Source organism: Danio aesculapii, chromosome 10 (assembly GCF_903798145.1).
Source record: "Danio aesculapii chromosome 10, fDanAes4.1, whole genome shotgun sequence".
Lineage (NCBI taxonomy): Eukaryota > Metazoa > Chordata > Actinopteri > Cypriniformes > Danionidae > Danio > Danio aesculapii.
In genome coordinates this window covers 33830698-33849781 of record NC_079444.1, presented here as the reverse complement: position 1 = coordinate 33849781, position 19084 = coordinate 33830698, and the positions used below count along the sequence as shown (strand labels likewise).

The 19084-nt window shown below is 38.5% G+C and overlaps 2 protein-coding genes across 2 annotated transcripts in view; one reads left to right on the top strand and one right to left on the bottom strand.

Moving 5' to 3' along the window:
* Positions 1-276: 276 nt before the first annotated feature.
* zar1l (zygote arrest 1-like) lies at positions 277-2253 on the top strand. The gene is made up of 4 exons (XM_056467129.1): positions 277-903; positions 1220-1312; positions 1392-1466; positions 1968-2253. The coding sequence occupies exons 1-4, from the start codon at positions 277-279 to the stop codon at positions 2109-2111; spliced, it is 939 nt and encodes a 312-aa protein (XP_056323104.1). The 3' UTR covers positions 2112-2253.
* Positions 2254-3948: 1695 nt separating this feature from the next.
* The window catches only part of fryb (furry homolog b (Drosophila)), a 99760-nt gene continuing 84624 nt past the window's right edge, over positions 3949-19084 (bottom strand). The window contains 14 exon segments of the mRNA XM_056467294.1: positions 3949-5325; positions 6359-6561; positions 8110-8220; positions 8496-8513; positions 9256-9339; positions 10464-10562; positions 10672-10821; positions 11463-11673; positions 11756-11916; positions 13482-13628; positions 15297-15506; positions 18078-18245; positions 18648-18722; positions 18877-19041. Of these exon segments, the coding sequence (XP_056323269.1) occupies positions 5067-5325; positions 6359-6561; positions 8110-8220; positions 8496-8513; positions 9256-9339; positions 10464-10562; positions 10672-10821; positions 11463-11673; positions 11756-11916; positions 13482-13628; positions 15297-15506; positions 18078-18245; positions 18648-18722; positions 18877-19041 (2061 nt within the window). The 3' untranslated portion in view covers positions 3949-5066.

The following is a 19084-nucleotide window of genomic DNA, read 5'->3' as shown; positions in this document are numbered from 1 at the left end:
TATTGACTATTGCAACATCTTGAAATAATTGTTGCTGTAGGCTAACCTTATCAATGATTGACTTTTCATAACAAACACCAACTTGCAGTTACAACTTTAATGCCCTAAATATACATATATTAAAAAATTTTAACCTGATGAAAAAGCGTCACATGAATATGCGTTCATGAGCCACGCCCACACCTGATCAATGCTAATGAGCTCGCACCAATTAAGGCGTGTGCTAAGCAAGATCATAAATATTCAGGAGATCTTTTCCTCGTGATCCCACCAAAAATGGAGGACTTCATCATTCCACCTTATAACTGTGGACGGTACCCTGGCTATTTCCCCTTTTATCCCAGCAACGCGAAATTTAAGCACCAAAACTGGAACAAAAAGGGAAACAATTTTTACATAGCGCCAGACGCCCCCGATTACTTCGACGTCTACAAGCGCGCGCAGTTAAAGGCGATATTATCTCAGGTAAACCCAAACTTAACCCCGCGCCTCCGCAAGGCCAACACTAAAGAGTTCGGTGTGCAGGTAAACCCAAAGGTAGATGCCGTTATCCAGTGCTCGCTCGGGCCTAAAACGCTGTTTTACCGCGGTGATAAATGGGACTCACCTAGAAAGCCGTTCACCGTCAGCCCTCTGAAAGACACGCTGCCGAGCACACCAGTCAACTCGGTGCGCTTCTCCCGGCCGGTGGCCATCTACTCTCCCGTCTTCGACCGCAGGATTTTCTCCTTATCCACGACTGCCGGTGAAAGTAAGGACGATGGAAAGGACGAGGACCGGAAGACTGACAGCGAGACGGAGGATGAAGATGATGACGAGTTCTGCAAACCGGATGAAAAGACTCACGACGAATCACGGCACGAGAAGTCGCTGATTCAACGCGATAAACGGTCTAACTTTCAGGTTTGTTGAGTGGAAAGGTTTACCACGCCAATTACTGTTTCCTCTAAAGTACTTGGGTTATCGCACATTTCAAGTTCGTAACTAATCCTTGATTTGAAGTCATTAGGCAACATCAGTAACGGCCGATTTAAGGTTAATACATGAATATGCAAATACTAGGCTGAAGTTCAATGCTGATTGGACGAGTACAGCTAATGATCAGTTTTTTTGTTTGTTTTAAACCATGTCAGAACATGAATATTTAATTCAAGTTGAGGAAATGTAATTTTAACGTTTTCCTTTTTCAATTTAAAAACATTTTAACGATTTACTTTAGTTTCTGGAGCAGAAGTATGGATTTTATCACTGCAGCAAGTGCAATATCCGATGGGAAAGTGCATTTGTGTGGTGCATCTCGGGAAGCTCCAAGGTAAATGCATTTAATATATTTCAAGCATATTGACATTTTTAAAGTTTAAGGTGTTAATTAATCTGCATCCTCCCCACAGGTGTACTTCAAGCAGCACTGCAGGAAGTGCCAGGCAGGACTGAATCCATATAGGGTGGAGTCCATTCAGTGCCAGGTAACCGTTTGCATAATGTAAACCCACTTTATGGATCGTAAAACATCTAGGTACATGCCAGTATACCATAACCTTCACTAATAAACTGTGAGGGTGTTTTTTTTTTTTTTTTTTTTTTTTTTTTTTTTCAAAGTACGATGCAATCCTGGATTAACATTTTTGTTGGAAAATGTAATCCATTCCCTAAACTCAACCATAACTGTAAATTATTCCCCAAATCAGAGGGGAGTAATAGTTTGATAACCATGTATGTAGAAGTGCATAAACTGTCAACCTATCCCTTAATTCTGATTGGAATGTTCCGTAATCAACATTGATGTTAATCCAGGACCATGTCCCACTAGGTGAAATCCCACAAACCACTAAAACATGAAGCCAAAGTCTCAAATACAGCGTTTTCATTGGATGTTCTTGTTGCCAATCAAACTTCAGGCTTTATTTTAAAGACTTCTGGGCCATTTCATATGCATCTAAAGCTGCTTGACTGACTCCTGATTTCAGGTTTGCTGTAAAGCTCGCTGCTGCTGTGAACGTAAGCAGAGGCACATTGACATGCGCCGTCCTCACCGCCAGGATCTGTGCGGACGCTGCAAGGGCAAAGGCCTGTCCTGTGACACCATCTACAGTTTCAAGTACATAGTCTGATTGTTCTGGTCAACGATGATGACGATGGGTTTTAGAATCTGCATTGGCGGCCCATGCAATCATATTGGGTGGGATGAATCGTGTATGTTTTTGTATGTCTGATGTATAAATTTCTAAGAATTAATAAAGTATTGCAGCATAATGTCTGTTTGTTTTTTGTGAAGGACATGGAGATTGTCATCCCAGAGATGGAATATGTGCTGCTAATTTTCTCACCCTCAGGCTATTCAAAACTGGATGTTTTGTCTCTCTCTCTCTCTCTCTCTCTCTCTCTCTCTCTCTCTCTCTCTCTCTCTCTCTCTCTCTCTCTCTCTCTCTCTCTCTCTCTCTCTTTCTCTTTCTCTCTCTCTCTCTCCTTCCCCAGTAGATTCTCTGCTTAAATTTGATCATCGAATAACTTTCTCAAAATGAATGAGGTCAAGTGTGAATTGGTTTAAATTCTAATGGCAATCTGTCATTGCTTCCTGGAAATATACATACCTCTTGGTGTTATTTTTGACTAAACTTGATCTCCAAATTAAAGCTGTTGCCAAATAGAAAACAAACTTTGCTCTATTGCCAAGTTGAAGCAAAGTCCTTTTAAAGGCAAGTCACTTCACTCTGTGGCCATCTTTGAAACTGCGCTCTGGCAGTTTATCTGAATGGGGAAGCTTCAAATTCTCAAATTGATTTGCCAGGCTTACAATTTAATATTATAAAACGACATGCCTTCAATAACGGTCTCTTAGTTTAGTTTCTACATGTTTGAGTCACACAAAAGCTGATGAAACTCACATCTGGTCCTAGCCCAGCCCGATCGCTGATTTGTTCTTGTACTAGAAGGCAGGGCTTCACGTCTTGTGTATGCTATAGGCTTCGGCTGAAGTCTGTCCTCTCAGTGACTTCAAGTTTGTACATGCCGTCATCTCATCTGGATTACTGCAACTCATTGTATCTGGGTGTGAGTCAGGCCTCTCTCCCGTCTGCAGCTGGTCCAGAACTCAGCTGCCAGGCTTTTAACAGGCACAAAAATGAGAGCACATCACACCTATACTGGCTTCCCTACACTGGCTACCAATCCAGTTTAGAATTACTGCTGTATGATTTTTAAATCCCTCCATGGCCTGGCCCCTGACTATATTTCTGAGCTAATTAATATACACCAAGCCGTGAGCTCACTTCACTCTAAAGATCAACTCTATTTGCAAGTTCTGCGATCATGCTTAATGTCGAGGTGAAAGAGCTTTTTATTTTTTTAATTAATAGCAGCTGCTCTGTTTTAGACCAATCTTCCACTCTCCTTAAGAACATCTACTTTTGAGTCTTTTTAGAGGTAACTGAAAAGACATTTTCTTTAGCTATGTGTTGTGAGTTTATGTACTTTTGTTCCTTATATGTTTGCATGTAGTCTGTGTACAGCACTTTTTGGTACCCGTTGTGGTTGTTTGGAAGTGCTCTAGAAATAAATTGAGTTGAGTTGGTCTTCATTTCTAAATGTATGCCAGATATTCTGACACTTTAAGTCCCCCTCAAATAAATAAATCAGGCTAAAAAAAAATTGGAAAGAGATCTCGAGGAAGACCCAGGACACGCTGAAGGGAATATGTCTCTCAGCTAGCCTGGGAAAGCCTCAGAATCCCCACAGATGAAGGGGGTGGGGTTCTCTTCTGAGACTGCTGCCCCTGTGACCTGGCCCCAGAAAAGCAGATGAAAATGAATGAATGAGATAGCAAAACAATCAGTCTATGTAAGGTTTTGAGAGTGACTTACATTTTTTGCTTCAAATCAAAGTAGTCTTGAGGTAAAATCGACATCCCTATTCCATGCCTCAGTGAATCCAAGAAGAAACTGGAGAATCTCAACAAGAGAGCACAATTTACTTCACAAAAGCTTTAAATATTTACATTTTAGGAGGGAAAAAAACCAAGACAATTGTTCCAAAGAGGCTTTACAATGTGCAATCTGTCTAGGCATGCACTAGTGACACAGACTAATCTCCATGTGATGCCTCCCTTTTCTGCTTTATACAAATAACATAATAAAATACAACTTTTAATAAATACAGTTTGAAAGTAAATACAATAATGCATGCTTGGCAAATTGAACTGACAAACTGTTCAACACAGATTTCTTAAATACAAATTTACCCTACAACGTGAGCCTGTGTACGACGGGGTGCGGGACGTCGATTGAAAAACAGCCAGACAATCTCATATCAGCACTTGAAGTAGAATCAGCTTCATCAGTAGTAGCTTATCAGCTGAATGTCTCTGTGCGGAGGCTGATATTTAGCGGTACGTCAGTGATGGACAGGTTCACGAAGACACAAGCTTTAGCTTCAAACAGTTGTGACAATGACCGAAGACATACAAACAGTATCCTGTATCGTCCCATCTTCTTCAGCGTTTTTAAAGACATTCTTGAACAAGTACAGTAGAAAGGCATCCGTTTCAATGATCCATCATTGCACATTCCCCACGTTAACTAACAAACAAACAAACCAAAGTGCAAAGTTCTCACTCGGGTTCTTCCTTTCCAAAAATGCAGCATTGCTCACAGTAGCAAACAGGATTATTTTTCCTTCTCATGATTCACGACATGAAAACGTCAACATAGTGCAATAATTAAAAGATGCGTTTGAGTGACTTCATTCCAAGGAATCTCGCAGGAGCAGCTCCGTTTCTCCATTATTGCTGCACATTTGAGGACCTGAGGATACGCTCACTCTCAGGAGCCCCTTCCTATTCAGTACAGTCAAGGACGCTCGTGCAAGTTTCCCTAAGAAGGGCGCAAGTTTATCAGTGACACCCTCGAAAGGGCGGCAGCACTCCCAAACGTCACACTGGATCTGGTCTGGAGCGGGTGGAGGATTGTGGGAAGAGGGATGGAGCAGGAAAGGCTGGGTGGTGACTATGGAGGGATCCAGTGGTCGGGAGGTCCAGGCCAGGGCCGGTCCGGGGTGCTGCAGGCTTCGTGTCAGAGACTCACGCCGGACACGCTGGAGTCCACGAGGCTGGATGAGATCACCTGGTACCCCTGAGCGCGGCGGATCATGTCACGCACTTCTCCGTTGAGCTCCATGATTTTTGTGCAGACCTCTGACATGTCCTTGTTGGAGCCCACCAGAGCGAAGGTGCCAGTCTGGCCGATGGTCTGGTGACGGAAGTAGACATTGAGGAGAGTCTGGATTTCGTCCTCGGAGCCACCGCCGAAGATGTCGTTTGGCCACATTCGTCTAAAAAGGAGAAGAAAGTTAAGCAAAAGGACACATATATTAATAGCAGTAAACTTGTATGATTCTAAATACCTAAATCAAGGCTAATACTTCAAAAAGAACAATGAGAAATAAACTTAAAGGTAAAGTATGTAAGATTTTTAGTGTCAAACAATGAGCTATGTGCACAGCTAGTGTTTTTCAGCCATGATAAACTTCCGGTGAAAGCTTAACGTGAATATTTTCAATTCCTTTTACAGCATCGATGTTGTAATGTCATTAAAATACAATCAGTTAAATAGACGTCAGCATAGCGTATAATGAGATTAAAGATTAAAGATGTTTAAGGCTACCTCAGAAACTTCATTAAAAATACTGTGGTAAAATAAATGTCCATATTTAAAAGACATGGCACAAACCAGCCTGATCTCATGAGAAAACGTAAGTATTTTACATTTTGACAGTTTAGTGGCTAATTCGTATGAGTCAGTCATACAAAATTGTATGATTTTAAAAAGGAGGCGGGGCACCTAACCCCACCCCTAAACCCAACCGTCATTGGCGGATGAGCAAATCGTACTAAATTGTACGAATTAGATCGTACGAATTAGCCACTAAATCAAAAAGTTACGCATTGCAGTGAGATTGTGTTGCACAAACTATGTAATTTATTTCAGTGCTTCATGTCTGGTTTGACACCCACTTTATATCGTATATCTTTCAGGCAGTGAAGATCACTGGTTTTTAAAGAAATCAGATCTTAAACAGGATTAAAATGTGATTTTTAACAGCTTGCCAGTTCACCGGATGCAATTGAGCTGGCTTACTGAAAATAAAAAGTCTGAATGTGTGAGTGTTTCCCAGTGATGGGTTGCAGCTGGAAGGACATTTGTTGCATAAAACCTATGCTGGGTAAGTTGGCGGTTCACTCTGCTGAGGAGACCTCAGATTAATAAAGGGACTAAGCCGAAAAGAAAATGAATGAATGTGTGTCCTTTATGTGACCCCTGCTCTCAACAGAGTTTTGTCTCCCTCTAGTGGTGTCTTTGCTCACCTGCACTCTTGCGTGTAGCGGATGGCCATGGAGAAGTCGTTGTTGTTCAAGCACTCCAGGATGGCCTGTACGGCTGTCTCGGAGCTGGAGAAGATGGACTGCGAACCATGCCTGTGGCGGTCTTCTAGATCGCCTGCTAAGGAAGCTTCAGCCAGGCGCAGGCAGTTCTTCAGATCGCTCAGCTCACGAGACATGTTCCACAGCTAGACATTAAAAAAAATTATCAGGACTGGCACACACACACACATATATATATATATATATATATATATATATATATATATATATATATATATACAGCTATGGATATAAAAATCAAAAGGCCACTTGGAATTTCTCAGTCTGTCTGGATTTACAGTTGTTGTATTTTTTTGATCAGTTTTTTATTTACAATGTTTCTGACTTGTTTTATCATATATGTATATCATTGTCCAGAGACATGCACTGTAAGTGAATTGGATGAACTAAATTTGCCGTAGTGTATGAGTGATGTGTGAATTCGAGAGTGTATTTGGATCCAGGGGAACTCTCAGGATTTTCTAGATCATGGTGTGTTAAATCCTTTTGTAAAACCCGATGTAAAAAACCTGGGTGTTATTATGGATAGTGACTCCAAACTGGATAAACAGATTAATTGAGTAATTGAAGCTATTTTTTTCCAGTTGAGGCAATTATCCAAATTAAAGTCTTTTCTGTCTTTTAACGACTTTGAAAGGGTTATACATATTTTTATCTCGGCTAGGCTAGGCTACAATAATCTCGGCTAAATTTTTGTAATGCCCTCGATGTGGGTATTAGCCATGCCTCCCTTACTTGTCTGCAGATGGTACAGGATGCTGCTGCTCGTTTGCTGACAGGGACACGTAAACGGGAGCACATTACACCCATACTGTCTTCTCTTCATTGGCTTCTAGTTTTGGTGTTTAAATGCCTAAATGGACTAGCACCAAGATACTTTATTAAGATTCTTCATTAATTCAATTATACACTTCATCAAGGGCACTTAGATGTGTTGATCAGCTACTTTTGGCTGTTCCACGCACAAGGTTAAAAACCAGGAGGGACCGTGCATTTGCAGTGGTGGCCCCCAAACTCTGGAATAATTTGCCTCTCCATGTTAGGCAGACCAAAACCCATTCTGTTTTTAAATCTAAAACTCTTTAAACCCATTTTTACTCTTTGGCTTTTAATACCATATGAGAGTCTCATGTATGTTGTATTTGTCCTTGGTTTTAGATGGTGTATGTGTGTACAGCACTTTGGTAAGCACTTGTTGTATTTAAAAAGCGCTTTATAAATAAACATTGACTTGATTTGACTCTACTTGTTAGAGTGGTTCCCAGTACTGGGCAGTGGCTGGAAGGGCATCTGCTGCGTAAAACATATGCTGGATAAGTTGGCAGAACAAAAACTGTAGACTGTAGGTAAATAACAAACTGGCCAGCTCATTTCCTCTGTCAGAATTTGTAAATTTAAAGAATTAAAAATTAAATGTGTCTTAAAGCCTCCTTCTATCGGTTATTTTCCCAATTTATGATGGCATACTGCAAAAATGGGACAAATGAGCTCATATAGGGGCCAAATTCTGGACTTTGCCAGTGGGGGGTGGGTCTTTCGAACCACCTAAACCCCCAGGCTGCGGGCTTGTAATAAATCCAAAGAAACTGGTGGTCTCTTCATTTTTTTCCAAATCTGCTCACATCTGATAATTAATTTTGATTCAAATGTAAAAACCATTAAAAAGAGTATACCTCCGGCACAGAGCTGATGGTGTTCACTTGTCCGATAAGTTTACAATAGGACTGAAACAGCAGAAGGAGCTGGAAGTGAAGTTTGTATAGTCTCTGACACAACTCCAATTGCTGTGGAAGATATGAATACTTTAGTCACATGACAATAAAGGAATCACACATATGGACAGCCACAAAGAGTAAATACACAGCTATGATATCCATCAATGAGGGTGTTGATATGCACAAAAACGATTAAAATATTAGTTCATTTCAATAAGAGAAGTGATTAAGGTTGTGTAAGAATGTGCATATAAACACTCTGAACTCAATACATGTACTAAACTATAAAACACTCGCTCTAGCAGAAGACAAAGAAAGAGAACGGTTCTTAGTTTCAAACTTACAGCCAGAGTTTCCATTTGCTGCAGAGCAAGCATGTCATAAAACAGGAAAGAGTTGACAAGGGAGAAATAAACAGCATTAATTCCCAGCATGCAATCTGTGAGACCGAACGTCTGCTCTGAAATCCCATTAACATAATTAGAAGATTAATGCCAGTCACGTTCAACCCAAGAAGCAACCCGTATAAATCATGCAGAAGAGGTGAAAGTGCACAAGATCATCAGGAGTACAGAAATTGCATTGGATTGAAATGATAGTGTATATACAGTACCATCCAGTACAAAGTTTGGAGTCATGCAAGGATTCATTACATTAAGTAAAAATTGAAAATAAAGACACTTATAATGTAATAAATGATTTTAAACAACAGCTTTTTATACATCAAACAATGCAGCACAGTATTACTGTAATTTACATATATCAGCAAATCAGCACATAAGAATGCTACAGTATCTGATGTATCAAAACGACACTAAACAGGATATAATGCCTGCTTTAATTTTATTTTAAGCTATATATTAATTAAAAAAAAGAAAAGAAAATCAATAAAACTTAATTTGCTCTACTTTTTATAAAATAAATGCACCTGTAGTGAGTATGATTTAAAAATAAAGAAAAAAACTACATTAATAATCTCACAGACCCCAAACCTTTGAATGGTAGTGTATATATGGCCACCTACTCAATAACTCTATTAGAAACTACTGCGTATCATTGGATTAATGTAAACAATGTCATGTAAACACAGACAGCTGTTTTCACCTTTTCCTCTGAGTCTCCAGGCTGACAGGTGATTACTCCATCATCGGGAAACCTGGGAAACGTGGCCTTACAGTTCTGCAACCACTGTTGAAAGATGAGAAGAGGACATGAGCATGAAACGTCTTTCAGTGTAAGATGATGGGTTTTATTTTAAAACATCCATCATGCAAAAGCCTCAATAACTTGCAAATTTATCATACTTATAGCACAAACTACTGTATAAATGTGTTTCCACAAAGCATAAATAAATTTACACTCGCCGGCCACTTTATTAGGTACATCTGTCTATCTGCTTGTTAACGCTAATTGCTAATCAGCCAATCACATGGCAGCAACTCAATGCATTTAGGCATGTAGACATGGTCAAGACGATCTGCTGCAGTTCAAACTGAGCATCAGAATGGGGAAGAAAGGGGATTTGAACATGACATGGTTGACGGGCTGGTCTGAGTATTTCAGAAACTGCTGATCTACTGTGATTTTCACACACAACCATCTCTAGGGTTTACAGAGAATGGTCCGACAAAGAGAAGTGAGCGGCAGTTCTGTGGGCGCAAATGCCTTGTTGATACCAGAGGTCAGAGGAGAATGGCTAGACTCGTTCAACGCTACAGCCTACTTGAGTACTGCTGCTGACCATGTCCATCCCTTTATGACCCATCTTCTGATGGCTACTTCCAGCAGGATAACTTGTCATAAAGCGTGAATCATCTCAGACTGGTTTCTTGAATATGACAATGAGTTCACTGTATTCAAATGGCCTCCACAGTCACCAGACTCAATCCAATAGAGCACCTTTGGGATGTGGTGGAACGGGAAATTCGCATCATGGATGTGCAGCCGACAAATCTGCAGCAACTGGTCTTGTTTCTAGTCTAAAAATTCTTACATTTAGACAAGTAAAGCAACATTGTCTTGTTTTCAGAAATAATACATCAAAATTTAGCAAGATTTTCCATAAAACAAGCAGATTAATCTGGCAATAGGGTAAGCCAAAAAAATCTTATTCCAAAGCAAAAACAAGATTATTTTACTAACCCCATTTGCAGTGTCTTAATTTTGATTTATTATTTCTGAAAACAAAACAATGTTGTTTGCTTGTCTAGAAAATGCTCATTGATTTAAGAATTTTGAGTTATTTGGACTAGAAACAAGACCTTTAACAAGAACAAACCATAAAAGTAGCCGGACTGGCTTGAATGACCTACCGAGACAACGGCTTCTTCACGGGTGTTATATGTGTCCAGATACTCCTGCAGCTCAAGAACACTGAACTTCATCTTCTCTAGAAGGCCATATGAAACAATCTAGAGCAAATATAAGACATTTAAAAAATTCATGCACACAATAATCTTTCCCAATAATGTTTTAGTAATGGAGGTAGAAACACGCAGTGAACGTGAAATATTTACTAACCGTTTCTGCATCCACATACAGCATAGGACAGTCTGAGCATAAGGCCAACATATCTGATGACTGCACAAACTTTGACCCGATTCCCCTCAGGCCTTCTCCAAGGTAAGTGGAAGCATCGCTGGTCAGAGAGCAGAACTTATTTTGCATGTTCTGTAGAGGGAAAGACAAAGGTTTGTATAATTGAATATAACATATAAATTATTATGAACTGACATATCCAAATATGATATCTGTGCATGTACAGTTAAAATAATTAGCCCTCCTGTGATTTTTTTTTCTTATTTTTCTTTTTCAAATATTTCCTAAATGATGTTTACCAGGGCAAGGAATTTTTCACAGCATTTCCTATAATATTTTTTTCTTCTGGAGAAAGTCTTATTTGTTTTATTTCGGCTAGAATAAAAGCAGTTTTTAGTTTAAAAGCATTTTAAGGTCAATAATAATAGCCCTCTTAAGAAATATTTTTTTCTCGGTTGTCTACGGAACAAACCATCATTATACAATAATTTGCCTGATTACCCTAACTTCCCCAAGTAACCTACTTAATCTAGTTAAGCTTTTAAATGTAACTTTAAGCTAAATACTGGTATCTTGAAAAGTATCTAGTAAAATATTATTTACTGTCATCATAGCAAAGACAAAATAAATCAGTTATTAGAAATGATTTATTAAAACTATTGTGTTTAGAAATGTGTTAAGAAAAAACAACTTTTCTTTAAACAGAAATTGCAGAAAAAATATTCAGGAGGGCTAATAATTCTGACTTCAACTGTTTATAAAGGCAATGTTACCTGAAACATGGCAGAGAAGATGTGGAATGTGTAAACAGCGCTAGATCCATCAGTATCACACATCAGCTGGTTAACGTGACTCCGCCAGGCTTCTTCTGCATCGTCACACACCGCAGGCTGAAACGCTGCCAAAATGGCAGAGAAAAATGGGGAGGGTGGAGGAGGAAAGCCCAGCTCATCCAGATCATCTCGGTCCTCCCCAAAATGGTAGCTTTAAAAAACCAAATTATGTCTATCTTTAATAACCATACAGGTAAGCATTTTTGTTTCTATGAAAGTGCTTCTGTATGTACCTGGGCAGGGAGTTTGGGTTCTGGTTGATTCCAGCTCTGTTTAGTTCTGCAGGAAGGTCCAGGTTAGTGCTAGAGCCGCAGTCGAACCTCATCGGCAGATCATTCACGCCGAATGGCATGTCGTCCTCTTGGATATTTGACTCCTCGTCTTCTGGTAAAACCTGTGAAGATGAGAGAGAGACTTTGCTGATCTTCTCTCCTCGATGTTTATAGTCTTAAATGACAGTCCAAATTATTAGCCCTTCTGTGAAATTTGAATTCTTTTTCAAATATTTCCTAAGCCAAATTTTTTAAACATAACAGTTATAATAATAACATTTTTTTTGTCATTGCCATGATAACAGAACATAATATTTCACTAGTTATTTTGCAAGATACTATTAATCAAGCTTACAGTGCAATTTAAAGGATTAACTAAGTTAATAAAGCTAACTAGTGTGGAAATATACATTTATGAGGGACATTAAAACATCTTGCTTCCTGAGCACTTGCTGAGCCAAAGGAATGCAAATGCTAAGGGCAGGGTCCCAACAACTGTGCTTCTTTGAGCTTCTTTTTAAGCTGGTCAGGGTGAAACTTCAGAATCTATTCAAGACCCTAAAACAAGATTCTAAACTAAAACTAGTAATGCCTGTTTTCTACACACTGCCCCTCCTAAAAACATAGTATAGACAGGACAGCTCTGTCTCAAATCAGACTTGTCATTTTTAGACGGTAAGGCCCCGTTTAAACTAATACTTTTTAGTTTTAAAACGGCAATTTTGAATGTAAACGATCCACATCCACACTGGCGTTTCACCTAGCGTTTCTAAAAAGATCTCCGTCCACACTACACCACTGAAAATGCACATCACAAGACCACACACACACACACACACACTCTGTCATGCGATGCAACGCATGCGCATGCGCATGCGCATGCGCATGCGCATGCGCATGCGCATGCCTGAGCTCCAGCCAGTCAGCATAGCTCCCCAGATTAGAGCAGCGCAAGTCGAACAGTTCATCAAGGATCTACCGCTGGATCTAATCTCACTATATTTGTTAAACATGATATTAATTTCATCGTGTCTCTATCTAACGACCCTTTATCTTTTCAATCTATTACTTGTTCTCAGGTAACACGGTTTGGCTGAGTGCTCCGGGATAGTGTGGACAGAAGGCGTAACCATAGCAAAACTTGGTTTAAATTCTAAAATGAAAACGTATTAGTGTAAACAGGGCCTAAGAGACTCCAGTTGGCTCTTGCAGACTCTTGGAGTTCTAGAAGATGCTGTTTGACTGCAGAACAACCAAAACGCCTTAATAAAGATTTCTGCTTGAAATGAGTCTCCTAGACTGGGTTTTTATTTTTCCAACACTACGCAAGTTAGGTTAACTAGGCAAGTCACTGGACAACAGGGGTTTGATCTGTAGCCAATCAGGAAAAAAACTTTTTAAAGATTAAAAAATTGCTTTTATTCCATCCAATCTAAAAGAAAAAAGACTTTCTCCAGAAGAAAATAATGTACTGTAGAAAATACTGTGAAAATGTTCTTGCTCTATTAAACATCACTTGTGAAATATTTGAAAAAGATTATAAACTGAACATGGGGGCTGATCATTTTGCCTTTCACTGTAAAGTATGTTAACACATCTAACTTGTACTGTAGTGTTGATTTTATTTGGGCACTTTGAAGAAGTTTTCATGGACTTGACATGAAATTTACATTAAGACTAAACATACCGGCGGGATGATGTGGTCATCTGGTAGAGAGGTTCCCAAGCAGGGTGTTGCAGCATTAAGGGAATTTGGGTCAGCTGACGTGGTGTCATAGGAAGTTGACAAAGAGTCTGTATGATTGGTGTCCTCTGAGGGGGACAGGTTCATCGTCTGAAATAAAAAAAAATCCAGATTTAGAAACTTACATCAGGTCAAAATGAAAGACAAAAGATGGATGTGTGTATGGTTTGGATGGATGAAACATTAGTAATACATTAGTTATATAGGCAAATTACCGGTTTGTAAACATTCAGGATGCGCATGCATCAAGGTTGCAGAAAAAAACAGGAGAGCTAACATTTACATCGAGGGAATGACATCCAATGCGGTAAAGAGTTTGTTGTTGTATTAGAGAAGTTATATTGATTACATATTAAATATATTATTTACATAATGATTTCAGCGTATTATAACAGCTTGTCAACCAGTGATAAGCACAGTTATTCTGCAAAATTAACATTAAAGTGAGCAGCGTTTGTCTGACAGTTCCATTTGAAATAGCACCCTCCCAGTAGATATTGGATAAGATGAAATATACATCTCATTGAAACTCCAAGTGATTTTACAAGAGAGAAGTTAAAGGCCAACTAGTGTTTGAATGCCTACAATTTTGTTCTGTGTGGTCATGTGCAAGAAATAATGTTCCATGATTACCAGATTCAAAACTTTGTAGTGCTAAAAAACGAGGTTCTGCCTAGCTAAAGACAAGGAAAGAAAACGGAGCTTTACAAGGCCTGGGTAATCATCAACAAGCAAAACAACTGCATTCTGACAGCGAACTGCACCTGTACGGCAGGGTATGTGAACTTACATTATTACATTTCATTCTAAGCATTCAGTGTCCACAGTTTAATTCACCATATTTAACTGTTTTTGCTGAAATCATAGCGTGAACTTACCTGATATGAAATGAGAACTGCAGAGTCGAGCATTTTTAATTAGGTCCTCACTCCATTCAGCTTTTCTGATGGCTGTTAGCCAAAGACGTCTGCGGTTGGCATTAAAAGCAGTGTGGTGTACGGTAAAATTAAGTTTTCTATTTTTGGACTTTCGGTTTTGGCATCCTACTGCACAACACCACGTTAGCTATTGCAACCAGTCTTTTTTTGCAACTGCTATGCGAAATTAAACCCGTGTGACGTCGTGTAATGTATGTTGGTAATTCCCCTATACAGTTAGTTATAGCTATGTGTGTACAGTTGAAGTCAAATTTATTAGCTTTTTATTTTTTTGGCTTCTTCGAATATTTCCCAAACAATGTTAAACAGAGCAAGGAATTTTTAACAGTATTTCCTATAATATTTTTTCTTCTGGAGAAAGTCTTACCTGTTTTATTTCAGCAAGAAAAAAAGCAGTTTTAAATTTTAAAGGTTTACTTTTTTTTTTAAAGGTCAATATCATTGCTTGTCTACAGAACAAACCATTGTTATACAGTTATTTCCCTAATTACCAACTTGTATAATTATCCTAATTAACCTAGTTAAGCCTTTAAATGTCACTTTCAGCTGAACACTAGTATCTTGAAAAATATCCAGTAAAACATTATTTACTGTCATCATGGCAAAGATAAAATAAATCAGTTAATAGAAATTAGTTATTAAAACTTTTATGTTTAGAAATGTGTTGACAAAAAAATCTTCTCTCCGTTAAACAGAAATAGGGAAAAAATATACAGGTGGGCTAATAATTCAGACTTCAACTGTAAATTAGATACAACAGATAGATAGAAATTTACAACAACAATGAATGAATAGAGTGGATGTACAGAAGAGCACATACTAGCTGAGAGTGGGAGAGGCTCTGGCTGGTGGAGTTGGACTCTTCCTCAGAGGAGTCATCAGAGTCCCGCTGGGGGTCGTGAAGACTGATGCCGATGCCGATGCAGGGAGTGATGTCAGAGTGCTGGCTCTCCTCCAGGAGTTCAGTCAGGTCTGTGCTGTCCAGAGAGCGACGACGTACTCCCCAGTTAAAGTTATCCATACTCTCACCCTATTAAAACAAGCACACAGCACTCATTTAGCAGATATACAGTTTGCAAAGTTGCACCATTTCAGACTCTATCTCAGGCCCCAGGAAGCAAACATAAGGTTAGTGTGATTTTTACCAAGTAGTACATGTTCCTGGATCAACATCTATGTTAATCCAGGAACAGCATTCCAATCAGCCAAACAGATGTATGGCATAACTTTACAGTGTATGTTTAGTTAAGGCTTACAGTTAGTTAGGGTTATGTGATTCTACATCATTGTTCACAAACTATTATTCCACTCTGATTTTGGAAAAAATATACAGTTGTGATAGGTTTAAGGCTAGGGATTAGGTACGGATTACATTTCGGAACAGTTTTGCTGTTCCAAAATCAGCATATTAGTAGATAATATATAGAGTGCCCACAGGTTTGAAATACACTTGCAGTGGTAGCCGGATTGAAACACACCTGTTACCCACATCAAATAAACAGTTACCTACAGTATATGCGACAAACAAAACATACATTGATTTTTGATATTATTTTTATTTATTAAGAAACTGGTATACACTGTTTCTTTTCAATGGGTTCAAGTTTAAAAAAGACTGTTGAAATAAATAAAAGAAATCCACTATTTTTCTTTTATGAAATCCAGGAGCCATGTGCACACACTGACAGGTAAAATCTGCTTCTCTTTATCTCTCATTCAAGTTCAGGTTGCTCTATTAGCATAACATTTTGTACAGTTTTACCAAAGCATTTCAGATGAATAAAATATGTAATTTATTGACATGATCAATATAAAAAATTAATAAAATATACAGCAAATGAGAAATAAATGAATGAAATGAAACAGACAATATCTCTACAAATGAATAATAATTACAAGAATAAAATGAGTAGATTATTAAAAAAGGCAAATGAGTTGATTAACCATTTATAATGGTGTATAAATATTTTGCAGCCAATTTAGATGTAATTTCATCCTCTCTGAGCATTTAGTTTTATTGAGTCGTTTAGATTAAAGAATAAATGATTTAATGTTTCTCTCATGGCTGCGCATACAATTAATGACAGCTTTAAAAAGAAGCAAAAGCCACTCCCGGACATTTTAGTATAATTAGAAACCCCGGCCGGATGCAAAAAAAAAGCATGTTTCTGTAGGTCTGCAAAAGCACATGAGACGTGGGACCGTTCAGCAGTGTTGACCGTTCTCTTTGAAAAGGGGTAAATGAGAGAAGATATTCCACTACTTAATCAATCGCGGATGTTTGATTATATTGGGCGGATACAAAAAAAGTTTAAAAGGATGATAATAATATATATATATATATATATAAAATGTCACTAAATATACTTGGGTGGCCTCTCAGAAAAAGACTATGTGTGGAAAACACTGATTTAAAATAATAGGGTTAGTGTGATTAGGCTTACAATTCGGGGTATGTTCTTCTACATAATTATTATCCAACTATTATTCCTCTCTAATTTTGGAAATAATTTACAACAAGGTTTGGGTTTAGGGGTAGGGATTACATTTTCGATCAAAAATGACATTCCGGGATCAACATAGTTGCTAATCTAGGAACGCGTCGTATATGGCAAAATCACATTCATCAATATAATAGATAATATCTAACAATAATTGATGTCAATCCGAGATTGAATCCTACTTAATAAAATCACACCCACCGTAGAGAAAACACTCTTCTAACTGATCATGCACAGATGAAGAACACATGCAGGAAATACAATATTAGAAAACATTTCTGACTCTGTAAATGAAAAAGAAGTAATAATCTCCTTTGTAGTCAGAGTGAAAAAGAAAGCTGGTTTTAAGGATCTTAAGCCTGCAAGTGTCTTCAGAATTGTAAGAGTTTATTATTTCTAACTAAGTAAGAAATGGCTGAATGTGAATGAAACAAAAATATTGGTATGAGATGCTGCTAACATGCATTTCTACTGTATGAAATATGACTTTAAACATCAAACTAATCTCTTTAGCCTATGACAGGATGAAGGTCTACATGACTGACACACATCTCAAAGCGAATCAGGTCACATGCTAACACAGCTGTTCTTACCTGCAGCTCCTATGGCAGCACAGGAGAGAAGAGAAGAGAGAGAGTGTTAGTCAAACAGTAAGAAAGACCAGAGGAAAAGCAATGGCCGCACTATTCAGGCAGTCTCAGACCAGCAATAGTATCATCTCATTATCCACAGAAAACATGAAAGAAATAATTGAAGAAGAAAAGAAAGAAAGGTGCAAGACAACCAGCTTGGGTTATTGTTAGTAGGAATGGGAATTGTATCTTACTCTATTTTAATACAATTGTGCTGACATTTTTTGATTAAAGTTTTGATTAGGAATCACTTCTTGATTTGCATTCGTCATAATACAAACAGTATAGCATTCTTCAGTATTCTCTGACGAATAGAAAGAACTGAATTTAAATACAATAAATGTTTTACTGCCATTTTTGATCAATTTAATAATAAATAACAGTACTAATTTAACAGTGTATAAAGTTTAAATGAAACACATCAGAATGTAAAAGACGATACAGTAATAACATCTGATCATTACTAACCTCTCCGTCTTCTAGCTCTACATCCAGGAAGTCAAAGTCTCGGAAGACTCTGAACTGCTGCTCTGATGTGGTATCATCCAGGGTGTCCTCGCGGGTCCCATCCTCAGATGACACCTGACTGGGCTGATGCTCCATGAGGTCCAGATCCCCACAGGATGAGAAGATCACCTGAGACAGATAAAGTAAAGGAATTTGATAGTGTATGCCAAATAGGAGAAAAAAAGCTCTGCATTTTTGAGGTGTGTGTGTCTGTGGTCCTACTGACTCGATAGGCACAGAAATAAGTGTCAAACAGCCGTGTGTGTAGGGAATAACCTCAAAAAATTTGGCAAAAATCCTACATGATGGTAATAGTTTGATTGCAGTGTTTACATGTCTGCACTGCACTTCAATAATGCGACTAAAATCGGCATACTCCTTGTTTAATTCCATTTCTGTTTAGTTTGATTATGGATTAAATTAATAAAAAAAAACACTGTTTACATGGTAGACTCTTAATCAGAGTATTGTATTAATCATATTCAAATCTGATTATTGGTGTCCATGTAAACGTACTCATTGAGTACTTACAGATGGGTTTTTGGTAAGGCCAACTTCCTGTCCGCAGAGTGACAGAACATTCACCAGCTTCTCTCTCGTTCGCTTCTGGGAAACAAAAAGAAACTACAGGTTGAAAAAAGCAGACACTGATAGAATACACTGATCTTCAGTCATTTAGACTTTCATCACAGTTTAGTACAACCTAAAAGAATTCTTCATACCGTGTCTAATATGAGCATGAGGATGAAATGTTTGTCACCTGTGATGATTGTGGTCGTTTCCAGCTGACCGGCACCAGGACGGTGTTTGAGTTGGATCCTGAAGAAGTGGAGGACGTGCTGCGGGTTACGGCAATCGCACGGGCTTTCCCATCTCTCCCTCCTGATCCCTGCAAGTCATCATATCTGCGGCCAATAACCGGAGTCTGGACACAAACGCGAACGAGCACATACAGTATAAACCACTTA